At 51.8% G+C, this 13864-nt stretch overlaps 1 protein-coding gene across 2 annotated transcripts in view; it reads right to left on the bottom strand.

Annotated features, from left to right (window-relative positions):
- The window catches only part of LOC115029423 (small integral membrane protein 41-like), a 17762-nt gene extending 4426 nt beyond the window's left edge, over positions 1 to 13336 (bottom strand). Inside the window, exons 1-2 of one of the 2 annotated variants that reach the window (XM_029470123.1) lie at positions 12940 to 13334; positions 10457 to 10609 (exon numbers count right to left, since the gene is read on the bottom strand). In XM_029470123.1, the coding sequence (XP_029325983.1) occupies positions 13048 to 13317 (270 nt within the window). In that variant the 5' untranslated portion in view covers positions 13318 to 13334 and the 3' untranslated portion in view covers positions 10457 to 10609; positions 12940 to 13047. Of the gene's footprint in view, positions 1 to 10125; positions 10610 to 12939 lie in introns of those variants that run through there. The other variant, XM_029470122.1, reaches the window with a different exon arrangement.
- Positions 13337 to 13864: the final 528 nt, after the last annotated feature.

Below are 13864 nucleotides of genomic sequence, written 5' to 3'. Positions count from 1 at the left end.
AGAGAGAGAGAGAGAGAGAGAGAGAGAGAGAGAGAGAGAGAGGGAGAGAGAGAGAGACTCTTGCAAGTGCCCTCTTACACAAAAGGAACAGACACTGCAGCACAGAACTCAAAAGGCTGGTTACCCCATCCGTCCTCTCTCACAGGAATGACACCCTCATTTCAGCCTCACTCTCTGTTCTGACCACAGTGACAACTAAACCCCCACAATTCCCTGATTTGGCTTCACCCAGACCTGGCCCACTTAGGTTGTCTTTGGGGCTAGACTCAGGACCTGCTTCTCTTGGGCAAAGATGCCTTCAAAGAAGCAGATGACTAATAACCCAGGGCTGCTGCCTGGACCTGAATCACTCACCCAGGCCAAGGTACATGAGCTGGGTAGGAACCTGGACCCTGAGCTGCCATGGGATCAGAACAGAGGCCAGAGAAACGTCAGGAACCTGGGCTCCATCCTGACAGCCCAGGGGTGGTGAAGAAGGGTGAGTGATCGATCTGCAGCACGTGGGCAGGCCAACAAGCTGCTTCCCCGTCTGCTTCTCCTCCCAGGGTTCTCTGCAGAGCTCACTCATCAATCCAGCACATGTTGACTGGGAACCTATGATGTACCAGGCATGACCATGAACACTAGGCACCAGATGCCAGGTCAAGCCATGAGCATACACAGTCATAGGCCCCGTTTCTCCGGGGTTTGCATAACTGAATGTGCACACTCAATGTGTAACTAGACATATGAAGGGAAGACTCAAGGACCCCACCGCCACCAAGGAATGCCTGACAGAGTTCCCAGTTGTCTGGGAGGTTATCAGAAAGAAAGGGGCATCCCAGACCTGAAGGGTGAGATGAGACATGAGTCAGTTGCACAAGGGCAGTTGGGGTGGGAACAACATTCTCAAAGGCCAACAGGACATAGAGGGTTCGAGGGAGAGAGGGATGAAAATTCAGGAGGAGCAGATATCCAGGAGGGCCACAACTCAGGGACTGCAGGAAGGTCTGAAGATTTTAACCTCTGGGGATGAGTAGCTTCGCTGGGTCCAGGGGCAGGTTACACAGGAAATGGCCTGGCACGGTGCCTCTTTTAATAACACCATGATGGGGGCTGGAGAGGTGCATCAGTGGCTAAGTGCACTTGCTGTCTTACAGAGGCCTGGGTTCAGTTCTCAGCACCCACATCAGGCAGCCCACAACCATCCATCTCTAACTATAGTCCCAAGGGCTCTGACCCCTCTTCTGGCTCCCACCGGCACTGCATGCACATGGTATGCATAAGTACATGCACAGCATTCATATATCATTGATATATGATATCATTGATATATGATAAATGATATATCAAAAAATATATCATTTTTTTAAAAGTAAAATAAAAGACACCACAACATCTGTACTGGCTGGTTTTGTGTGTTAACCTGACACAAGCTGGAGTTATCACAGAGAAAGGAGCCTCCCTTGAGGAAATGCCTCCATGAAATCCAGCTGTGGGGCATTTTCTCAATTAGTGATAAAGAGGGGAGAACCCATTGTGGATGGTGCCATCCCTGGGCTGGTGGTCCTGAGTTCTATAAGTAAGCAAGCTGAGCAAGGCAGGGGAAGCAAGCCAGTAAAGAACATCCCTCCATGGCCTCTGCATCAGCTCCTGCTTCCTGACCTGCTTGAGTTCCAGTCCAGATTCCCTTTGGTGATGCACAGCAATGTGGAAGTGTAACCTGAATAAATCCTTTCTGTTGCAGGATTTTCCCTGTCCAATTAACATTAGGGCAGCAGGAGGCCTGTGATTGGACAGGGAAGGAGCTAAGAGTGGCAGAGACAGAGAGCGAATAGACACAGAGCATAGCAGAGAGAGGAAAGGAAGATGGCGGCAGACATGAACCAGGGTGGCCTTACCAACCACAAGTATTTGTGACATTATAAAGTTAGAATAATTGGGATAAAGCTTTTATCATTGTCAATTGGTTCTGAAATTACTGTATTGGCATCTTGTAAATTGAGACTTTATTGATACATAAATCTGATTGGTTAATTATACGCTTTAAGGGTTTTGGTTCTACCAGGTAAATGGGGTGTTGGGTTGGCTGACCCTGGGGTGAACGGCCGCTGCATGGGCCTGGCAGGAGAGATCCACCAAGGGACTTGGGAGCTCCAATACAGAGAGATGGCCGAGTTGAGATCACCCAGCTGGAGCTCTATGGCCTGCTGGTGCCCGCTCTAGCATGGGAACTTTTTGTTTGTTTGTTGAGACAGGGTCTCTCTGTGTAGCCCTGGCTGTCCTGGAACTCACTCTGTAGACCAGGATGGCCTCAAACTCAGAAATCTGCCTGCCTCTGCCTCCCAAGTGCTGGGATTGAAGGCGTGCACCACCACTACCCAGAGCACGGGAACTTTTTAAAATACTTCCCGCAACACCTTTCCTCCCTACTTGCTTCGTGGTCATGATGTTTGTGCAGGAATAGAAACCCTGACTGAGACAACATCAGTAGAGTGGTGAACCCAGAAGCCCCAGTGGACTTGTGGACTGGGTAAGAGGCAAGCCCAGTGATATAGGAGACAGAACAAAACTCTCTACCAGGTGGAAAGGACCTCAGAGGTAGGACCTCTGAGGAGATGCCTGTCTGAGGGAGGAAGGCCAAGGACAGAAACTGAAGCATAAGAAGGCAGTGCTCATGGGTAGCCAGAGCGTGCAAGGACAGAGTTTGGGGTGGAGTGTACTCAGAAGCACCTTCCTGCCTGCCCCAACCCACGTCCTCTCCCACCCCTCTTGTTCAGTAAATCTCTGCCACACTGGCCTCTTTCCTACTCCTCAGACATGACAGATTCATTCCTAGCATGGACCTTTTCACCCTCTGTCTCTCTGATGGGAACATCACGTCCTGGCTAGGTCTCCCCACGGGTCAGGTCTCAGTTAAAATGTCACCTCCCACAGAGGCTTTCCCTGACCACCTTCACTGATGCCACCCCTATCATGGTACAGTCACCATCTATAAATACCTCCTGTCTCTTTTTACAGGTCTGTGTGATGTCCCCTTACCAAAACTTAGGATTCCTAAGGCAGGGAGCTCTACTCTCTAATACTAGGGCTTCCCAAGCAGCTATTCCAAAAGGCTCTGCAAGGCAGGTTTCAGGGTTCAGATGAAGCTGGACTGACTCCATCATAGTGAGAGCCAAGCCAGTGCCAAGAGAGGGAGCACAAGAAGGGATCGGCTAGGAGGAGGGCAGGACAGAGCCCAGAGGCACTGGGCGGGAAGCGCCTAGTGACAGGAAGAGATGCAGGCCAATTACAGAGACAGGAAGAGATGCAGGCCAATTACAGAGAGGGAAAGGCAGGTGGGAAGCAAACAAGGTATCAGATGCCCAGACAATGCATGAGACAAGTGCCCAACCACACCACACTCGTGAACATCCTCCCACTCCTTCAGTGTCACTCTGGTGATTTGAATGAGAGTGGCTCCCACAGGCTTTATGCTTGAATGCTTGGTCCCCAGTTGGTGGAACTGTTTGGGAAGGATTAGGAGGCATGGCCAGTTGGTGGAACTGTTTGGGAAGGATTAGGAGGCATGGCCAGTTGGTGGAACTGTTTGGGAAGGATTAGGAGGTGTGGCCAGTTGGTGGAACTGTTTGGGAAGGATTAGGAGGCGTGGCCTAGTTGGAAGAGGTATTATTTGGGCGTGTTCCTTGAGAGTGCAAAGGCTTATGCCATTCCAGTTGGCTCTCTCTCTCTCTCTCTCTCTCTCTCTCTCTCTCTCTCTCTCTCTCTCTCCCTCCCTCCCTCCCTCCCTCTCTCTGCCTCATGGTTGTGGATCACATGTAAGCTCTCAGCTACTGCTCCAGTGTCGTGCCTGCTTGTCTGCCACCATGCTCCCCACCGTGATGGTCATGGACTCACCCTCTGAAACTAAGAATCCCCTAGTTAAATACCTTCTTTTATAAGTTGCCTTGGTCAAAGTATCTCTTCCCCGTAATAGGAAAGTAACTAAGACAGTCCCCAAGTGTCTACTGCTGCCCTGTCCTTTTTGGTTAGGTGGTTGGTCGGTTGGTCGATTTCGATTTTTTGAGACAGGGTTTCTCTCTGTAGCCCTGGCTTTTCTGGACTTGCTTTGTAGACAAGGCTGGCCTTGAACTTACAGAGGTCCACCTGCCTCTGCCTCCTGAGTGCTGGGATGAAAGGAGTATGGCTACCATGCCGGCTTCACCCTGTTTGCTGAAAAGGGGGAGAACTTAGGTAGCATGGAAAGAAGCAGACGCATGGGACTCCCAGTGTTGTCCTAAAGCCCACGGTCTCTAGTCTCCTCAGAAATGTTAGTAGAGGACAAGTGGATGCCATGAGGAGTGGGGGTAAAGCCAGAAGAGCAGCCAACATAAGGACTGAGAAGTGACCACTGGAGGAGAGGATAAGGCCAGGCTGGAAACGTCCTAGAACCAGTTGGAAGCCCAGAGAGTGGGGGTGGGGAGTGGGGTCCGATCTGAGAGGCTTGGCTGCAGGAGAGTAACTAGAGCAGGCAGTGGGGGTGCAGAAAGGCTATTTTAAGGCAGAAGAAACCTGAGTGTTGGGACAGTAGAGCCAATGAGGAGCAACGGAAGACACAGGATGAAGGAGGATGTCAGGAGCTCAAGGTCTGAGACAGGGAGGCTCGAAGGGCAAGGTGAGGGGGAAGAACCTTCTGGAAGAGTGGAGCAGAGCTGAGGGTTCAGGTACCTGGTAACCAGTCTTAGCAACGCCAGTCAGCAGAGGTGTGATATTATTTGAGGCTACCCAGCTCCAAGTCAAAGGGTAGACTACTACCACAGTCACCTGGAGATGGAGTTTGACTGGACTGTGTCTGTGGGAGGAATGGCGTTAGGATAGGGTCAAGAGTGACAGAGGCCATGGATCACTACATCTAAACTGGAAGGGACTAAGGGACAGGGCAGAAGTAGAGGTCATGGGTCAGGAGGCCTTCACGGAAGTGGTTGGATGATGGGCCAGTGGAATGACTCGGTGAGCAAACACACTTGCCACCAAGTCTGACGACCTGAGTTCAGTCCCTGGGGCCTAAGGTGGAAGGAGAGAACCAATTCCTGTAAGCGGTCTTTTGACTTCCATAAGTGTGCCACAGGGTGTATACACACACGTATGCACACACAAAATAAATAATAAAATGCTTACATGAGCACCTGAACAGATGGGTGACCATGGGCTCTCAAGAGAGGGAGGGGTTCTGAATGGGGACATATCTGTCAGACAGAAGAGGGGCAGACACAGAGCATGATCCACAGCTCAGCCATCCCACAGGGCCCATGAACCACAGCTGCACTGGGCCCCCATAGCATGGGAGGAATGTTCCAGGGTTGGTTTGGCCTAGGGGAGACAGGTGCATGGCAGAGATTCACACAACACAGAGTGATGTCCTGTGTCCCACAGAGGCTGGGTAAATAGCTCAGTGGGTAAAGTGCTTTGCTGTATATGCATAAAGACCAGAGTTCACATCTCCAGAGTCCACATGCAAAGGTACCTTCCACCAAGACTGTGACCTGAGTTCCACACCCAAGATTGACATGGTAGAAAGAGACATGGTGGAAAGAGTGAACTGACTCCTCAGAGTCATCCTCTGACCGCCACACATAAGCTATGGCACGCACGCACACACACACACACACACACACACACACACACACATGCATACACACACTCGCATGCCATATGTGCACATACAGGCACACAATACACACATGCACACGTGCACACACGTGTACAGAACAGACATGTATGCGTGCACACATGTGCACACAACACACATATGATATATGTATGTGCCCACAATGCACATGCACAAACAGGTGCACACACAATAAATAAAAAGTAAGTTGTAATTGTTCAAAGTTTTGGAGCATGATGTCATATGCCTTTAATCATGACAGTAGAGAGGCAAAGGCAGATGGAATCTCTGTGAGTTCAAGGTCAATCAGGTATCCATAGCAAGTTCTAGACCAGCCAGAGATATCTAGAATGATCCTGTTTAAAATAATGATGATGATGATGATTGATGATAAAGTATAGCAAAGTTCTGGGGGAGGGGACTCAGAAACAGCCAGTTCCCCAGGGCTCCATGGTAACCAGTATAGACAAAATGAAAAGATCTAATTTTAGTGGAAGACTGCCACAAAAAATAAGAGATTGATAGAGGAAGATTCCCAAAGTTGACTTGTGGTCTACAGACCTGCACACACCTATGTGCACTCACATGGCCTACACATCTCTACACACACATGTGCACTCATGGCCTATACCCCTGCACACATATGTGCACTCACACATGAGAAGGAAGTCTTATACAAAGTATGCTGACATGTATAGTGAAAGTGCCTTTGATTCCAGCCCTGGGGAGATGGCAGTTTGAGCCAGCCTGGTCTATAAAGCAAATTCCGAGTCAGCCAGGCTACAGAGTGGGATATCTAAAGAAAAAAACACTAAACCACCATTACGTGTGCAGGCTCCTTTGTTTGAGGCCATGAGATAAGAGCTCAGATAGGCGGGAGCCTTCTGTACTGCCTCCCACAAAGCTGCAGTCTTTCCCAGACCTGCTGGGGATGTAGAGTCTACTGGCCAAGCCCCCAGTTTCCAAGATCCACTCTTTACCAACACAGAGCAGCCCCTCTCTCTACCCCAGTTCTCTAGCCCTCCCTCTTCTGCCTTCATTTAGGTGATGGTGCACTAGGCCTGATCCATGCAACCTTCATGTGTGACTCTAGCAACATGACAGCCCAGAATTCTCTACTAAGCTCCAACCCGGGAGTTGACTGTCCCTGAGGTGTCTCGGGGCTGTGTGTGACACCTTTGCCTGTGTCTCATCTGCAGCAGCCAAGAGCCTCTGCTTACCCAGGATTGAACCAGCCCAGATTTGATGGGAGACGTGCCCCTCGTGCCCCTGCTTTGCATCCAAGAGTCTGCGGTGTCTTGCAGCTTCAAGTCGAGCAGATCCTGTGACCAAGCTCTGGAACATTCTATACTCTCCGTTATCACAGTGATTCGGTTCATTCACGACAGAGACAGGGCTTGGCCTGCATCCCTTGGAGATGATTTCCCTCTGTCCTGATAGATTTGAAGCCAGAGCTGAGGCCACACGTGAAGGCAGCACACAGAGGGCATTCATTCCTTATCAGTGTGGACTTCCTTTTGTCCTCATAAAAATAGCATGAGCCACGTCCCATGTTCCTTGGTCTGAAGATGGGGGAGGGAAGGAGGGCAGTGCACTACAGAAGACAAAGAACCTCCTCAGGCCACATGTACTGCTGGAGCGCAGACCCAGACAGCATGGGCCCACCAGTGCTCTGACCGCTAGCCCACACCGCCCAAAGCTGACCTTGTGGCTGACTGAAGCAAACAGAGGAACAGATGAAGCTAGAAGGAGAAAGGCAAGCCTGTTCTCATGGCTCGGGCTCTAAATCAGCTAAGCTTGAGTTCAGACTCCTCAGCCTTGTCTCTCAAATGGGTTTTAAAATTCTCTTCTTCAGCTGGAGAGATGATGGGCTCAGTGGTTAAGAGCACCGGATGCTCTTCCTGAGGTCCTGAGTTCAATTCCCAGCAACCACATGGTGGCTCACAACCATCTGTAATGGGATCTGATGCCCTCTTCTGGTGTGCCTGAAGACAGCTATAGTGTACTCATATACATAAAATAAATAAATCTTTTTTAAAAAAAGAAAAAGAAGAAGAAGAAGAAGAAGAAGAAGAAGAAGAAGAAGAAGAAGAAGAAGAAGAAGAAGAAGAAGAAGAAATTCTCTTCTCTGTAAGCCAAGCAGTTTGTTTTCTGTGGATTCAGGCCTGAAACGTCCTCATTGTGCAAGCCCATCGTCTGAGTGAGAGGCATAAGGCCACAAGCAGCATCCACCTCTCCTGTCTCCCCCATCCCTCACAAGCATCTGCAGACTGAAGCCTGAGATCCAAGCTCCGGCTCCGCCCACCTGGCTGGCTTATGACGTCACATGCTCCCACTGTTCCACCCTCAAAAGTGCTCCAGCCCGCTAAGGTCCAGACTCGCCCCCGCCCCCGTCCCCGCCCCCGCCCCCACCCCCGCCCATGCCCATGCCCATCACCCTTCTAGGGCCTCTCTGTGTGGCTGCGCCCTGCCCTCTCTCCACCCGGTGACCAATGCTGGTGAAGCACAGCTGCCCCTCCAACCCTAACCCTGAAGCGGCCCTCACCAGCCCCCTATCTGGGGACTCCTGCTTTCGGCACTCTCCACGACCTGAGCGTGGATCGTGGTCTATTTTATAACCTCAGTCTTTGGACCCCCACACTCAGTGACACTGAAAGCTCCCTGAAGCAGAACTTTCTCCTTTTCTCCTCACGTCCACTTTCCAGGGCACATCGAATGTCAGCACAGATCACTCACAAAAGACAAAAGATCACTCACAAAGAAATCAAGTGTGTCCCTAGGAGTCCAATGGCTCCTCCCCTCCCCTCCCCTTTCCTCCTCTTCCCTCCCATCCTTCTGCTTCCTTCCTCTCTGGCTTAGTTCCTTCTCTATTTCTAGGGTAAGTCACCATGACCAAGGCAACTTCGAAAAGAAGGCATTGTGGGGCTTACAGTTTCAGAGCGTGAGTCCGTGCCCGTCGGGATGGGGAGCCTGGCAGCAGGCAGACAGGCATGGTGCTAGAGCAGTAGCTGAGAGCTGACATCCTGTGACACATACACGAGGCAGATAGAGAGAGCTAACTGGTAGTGGCCTGAGTCTTCTGAAACCTCAAAGCCCGCCCCGCCCCCCCCAGTGGTATACCTCTTCCTCCTCCTCCTCCTCCTCCTCCTCCTCCTCAAACAAGGCCACACCTCCTAATCCTTCCCAAAGAGTTCCACCAATGGGAACCAAGCACACAAACATATGAGCTTATGGGGTCCATTCTTATTCAAACCCTTGCCCTCTTTCCCTCTCCTCCTTTTTCTGGAAATGGTCAGTATGGTGATCTGGAGGAGATGTCCCCATGGTCCTGGACATTTAAATCCTTGGATCCCTAGTTGGTGGCACTGTTTTGGAGTCTTGGGAAGTGTGACCTTGTTGGAAGAAATATGTCAGAGGCAGGCTGCGAAAGTTTAAAAGTCTCCCACCATCTCTTTGCTTCTTGTTTGTGGTTCAGGACGTGAGCTCTCAACGCTGAGCTTCCAGCTGCACCTGCCATTCCAAGCTCGCAACCCCTGACATCCTGGACCCTAACCTTCTGAAACTGTAACCCCAAAATAAACATCTTCTGTAAGTTGCCTTGGTCATGATGCTTTATCGCAATAGAACAATAATTAACACAGCCAGGCTTGGGGAAACAGTGTCCCTTAGTAATTGTAGTATACAAAACCTTATATAGTGATGGGCAAACACATTACCTACTGGGTCCACACTCACACTGATGGTCTCACTTCTATTTCAAAGATGAGGGCAAGGTTTACAAAACCCACTCTCAGAGAAGTAACTACACACACACACATACACACACATTCACACACATGCATACATATACACACACTCACATTCACACACATACACACTCACATACATGCACACACACACATGCACACACACGTGCATGCACACTCACCTCACACATTCACACACATGCACACACATACACACACTCACACGTTCACACACATGTGTGCACACCACACAGGCTCACACACATGTGCACACACGCACACACACATGCATACACATACACATACAAAGCTGTGGTTGAATAAAGCCAAGCTCTTGGTCACATTGACCAGTGGGAATCACTCCCAGTGGGCATCACATCTACCCTCCATTCTAAACCAGCTTTGGCGGGCCTGACTATAATCCCTGAGAGGCTGAAGCAGGAGGATTGCCGTGATCTCAGGTCCATCTTAGAGTACACAACTAGTTTCAGGTCAGCTTGGGCTATTGTAAACCCTTTCCTTTTTTTTAGTATTATTTATTTAATGTATATGAGTATACCATAGCTGTCTTCAGACACACCAGAAGAGGGCATTGGCTCCCATTACAGATGGTTATGAGCCACCATGTGGTTACTAGGAATCAAATTCAGAACCCCTGGAAGAGCAGTCAGTGCTCTTAACTACTGAGCCATCTCTCCAGCTCCTTGTAAACCCTTTCTTTAAAAAAAAAAAATCTACTAGAAGCAGGCCAAATTGAGGGAAGATGAGGAAGGAAACCAAGATTCCCAAGGGTCAAGGGCTGGAAACAGACCACACACTCAGAACTGCGTTACTGGCCTATTTAATGGCAAAGCCATGGAAAGCGATGGTGTGTTGCTGGATGGCTGACGCAGTCTCCAGATGGGAAATAGTATCCCAGGTTCTCAACAGCAATAGGTCACTGGGTTGTCAGATACCGCATCAGGCAAAACAGGAGCTGCACTCGTGTCCACAGAGCTTGGTGTGCAGAGGGCACACTCGTGTCCACGCAGTTGGGGTGTAAAGCCAGTGCCCATGGCACAGGGCAGTCACCAAGCAGACTCACTTGTTCTGAGCGGGAGTCTCCTGCGCCCACCCCAGGAGTGTCGGGAGCAGCTCGGAGACAGGATGAGGAGTCACCGGTCTGGTGTCTTCAGTCCATCACCACAAGCACAAATAGGGTGCGGGTGGGCGGCAGGCGAGGGGAGATGTCCAGCACCTGTAAGACAGGGTGCCCCTATCTTGATTGGAGGGAGCAGTCAGCTGAGGAGACCAGATGGGTCCTGTACACAATGACCTCAGACCAATGGGTTAGCCCAGACTTTGCCAGGCAGGCTCAGGCCAATACAGTACAGTGAGATCCAAGATTTCTGTTTTCTCTGGTTCTCAGATACCCCTCCCCCAGCCCACACCTCTCAAGGAGGCAAGCACAACATCTCCTCTTCCATTTTCTGAATCCCTTCATCCTCACCCAAGCTTAACAGCCTTGACCAGAAATCTGTAGCAAGTTTTGAGTATAGTATTTTCCTTGCCTCCAACACGTAGGCCCCGGACACCACATAGCCATTGAGCCCAAGGGACATCAAAGGCAGGAAGTCTGATGAAGAAACTGGTGCCTCCCCCTCTCCCAGCTCTTAGTCCTGTGTGAGCAGACAAGATGATGCTGGAGACGCACCCTTCCTGCCACCACACGTCTCCAACGCCACAGGGACTTGGGTTTGGATCCTCCCCATCTGTGTCTACTCCAGCAATCCTCTGGGCCTCTCCCCAGTTCCCCAGGATCAAACCGGGCCCAGCTGGTGAGGAGCTGCTAGCTGCTGCCTGGCATCTGGAGACTGTTCTAGAAGCAAACGGTATCTGGCATGGTCACTGAGGAAGCAGGGACAAGAGTGGACAGTGACCGTGAGCCTTAGGGTTGCGGTCCCTGATTCAGCCTGTGCCTGGGTCGGTTCTCTGATGGGGATAGGAGGCCATGTTTTCTACCAGAATCTCAGACTGCCGGGAAAGCAGAAGGAAGCGTGAACCCAGGAGACTGAGCTTGGGATTGAGAGCCTACGGTTCTGCTCCCGATCTGCTTTTTTCTGAAGTGTGTCACCTGTTTGTCTCTTTGAGCTTCACCTTTTCTCAAAGTTTCTCTGGGCATACCGGATTGTCAGTGAGGAGGGTCAGGGAATCTAGATGCCCTCCGCCCCACTGAGGAGAGAGGGGGAAGGCACAGGGTGGGAGACTGCAGAATGTGGGGAGGAGCCAGTGCCCAAGACCAGAAAGTGAAGGAGGACAGTCCCTTGGGCCCCGCCCACCCCCCTCCATGCCAGCACACACACACACACACACACNAGTGTGGCCAGCCATCTTGTCCCCCTCCATGCCAGCACACACACACACACACACACTCACACACACACACACACACACACACACACACACACACACTCACACTCACACACACACACACACACACACTGCCCTGCCCTGGCAGTGCACTCCCCGGCTGTAGAGGAGACATCTCAGATGTGAAATCTACCACTCTCGAGGCTAACATGGCACGGCTGCCCAGAACTGGTGCCAAACCCTTAGGTGCTAAGCAAGGATCACACATCGTCAGCTTCACAGCAGATTACCTCCAGCTACCCGCACCCTCAGCCCCTCACCAGGCTATCGTCATGGGCATCCTGCACCACCATATTCCTGGCGGTAACTTGAAAGTAGGAGCCTTGAGAATCGCCAAGAGACGGCCATTCACAGACGTCCCCAGCAGCCCCTACACACAGCTGAATATCAATGGGACAGTAAAGGCACCCCCTCCCCATTTCATGGTTCAGCCTGAGGTGGCCTTGGACTGGAGTTACTTTGTCCTTTGGGCCACCCAGACCCTTCTCTCCAGATGGTTCCTGTCCTTAGAGAGCTAGAGGCGGGAGACCCAGACGCAGCCCCCACAGCTGGGAGTACTCAGCCTTCTCCTTCCTCCGCATATGCTCCTGCATGAAACCTTGCTGTCCCCACCCCCAACACAGCACACAAAGCTTCTGGCTGAGCTACACGTGAGCGGGGAGCCAGGGGAGGAGTCTTTGGCACATCTCTCTGTCCCCACTGTTCACCCAAACAACCAGGGGTACCTCTAATGGGAGTGAAGAATCTCTCTCCTCTACCTTCACCTCCGGTGGGCCCCAGCCTGCCCACTCCCTCCCTGGACAGAAGCTTTGGGAAGGAGACAGCAGCAAGCTGAGAGCTCAGGCTGGGTTGTATTAGCCTCCAGAACAGAGGGTCCCGCTGAGTCCAGCAGACCACAAGTTGAGCTGGGCAGATGCAGAACACAGGGAAACATAGGTACACAAAGAGCTCCCATTCACAGAACTCTCCGGCCTCCCTCCTTTAGCATAGGGACACGAAGGCTGTCTGTGCCTCAGAGGCACAGGGAACCTCCAGCTCTACCCTGGCCTTGAGCAGCTGTCTGAACCCAATAATGTCCACCTAATGAGAACAGAGACCATCACTGTGCCCACCCCACGCAGCCCCAACCCCAGTCTCCCTGTGCCTCAAGGCTCTCACCTGTGCAGGAAACAAGAGCTTGTGGGTTGGACCTTCTGCTGTGCCTCACAGAAATGAACTCTGGATGGCGTGGCACAGAACGGGCTGAATCTCAAGAGCAGCTGACACCTAGGAGGCTTCATCCCCTCCACAGGCACCAGGCTCAGCCTCGGGGGTTGAATGCCTTTCTCGGGCCAGCAGGGCTATCAGGCCCTGAGCGCGGAGGAGTAGTCCACCACCCAGGAACAGGATCCCACAGAGCACCAAAAGTGACAGGACGCCCAGCACGACTGCCTGCACCATGCGTGGCCCCTCCGGGGGTCCGAGTGGCAGGCCGGACTGGTTGCAGCAGCTCAGCCAGGCAGCCTTGGCCGCAGCTCCCACCTGTGAGCCGTTCATGCTCCCACCAGCTGCCCAGATGTGCACACTACCCTTGAGAGTTGAGGCTGTGTCAGAAGTCCCTAAGGGGCGGGCCTCCCAGGGCCCTACCGCCCACTCTACCCAAGTGCGTGCTGAGCAGCGCTCAGGCCCCTCCTAGACAGGCTCCTCCAGAGTGGCCTCAAGGTCCTTCTCTGACAGGCTGGATCTTTAGGCCTAGCCTATCTGTTCTCCAAACCCATGTCCATCATTCAAAATTGCCAGGTAAGCCTAAAAGGCCCGTTTCCACGACTTTCCTCCATAGAAAAAGGCCAAGATTCTGCATCCTCGGGGCTTTCAGAGCATCTACGATTCTTGTTTGTTTGTTTTCAAGACAGGGTTTCTCAGTGTAGCCCTGGCAGTCCTGGAACTCACTCTGTAGACCAGGCTGGTCTCGAACTCAGAAATCCACCTGCCTCTGCCTCTCTGCCTCTGCCTCTCTGCCTCTCTGCCTCTGCCTCTCTGCCTCTGCCTCTCTGCCTCTCTGCCTCTCTGCCTCTGCCTCTCTGCCTCTCTGCCTCTCTGCCTC

This window comes from Mus caroli, chromosome 15 (genome assembly GCF_900094665.2).
Source record: "Mus caroli chromosome 15, CAROLI_EIJ_v1.1, whole genome shotgun sequence".
In the NCBI taxonomy this organism is placed as follows: domain Eukaryota; kingdom Metazoa; phylum Chordata; class Mammalia; order Rodentia; family Muridae; genus Mus; species Mus caroli.
Note: the sequence above shows the minus strand (reverse complement) of the source record. Positions and strands in the feature narration are given on the sequence as shown.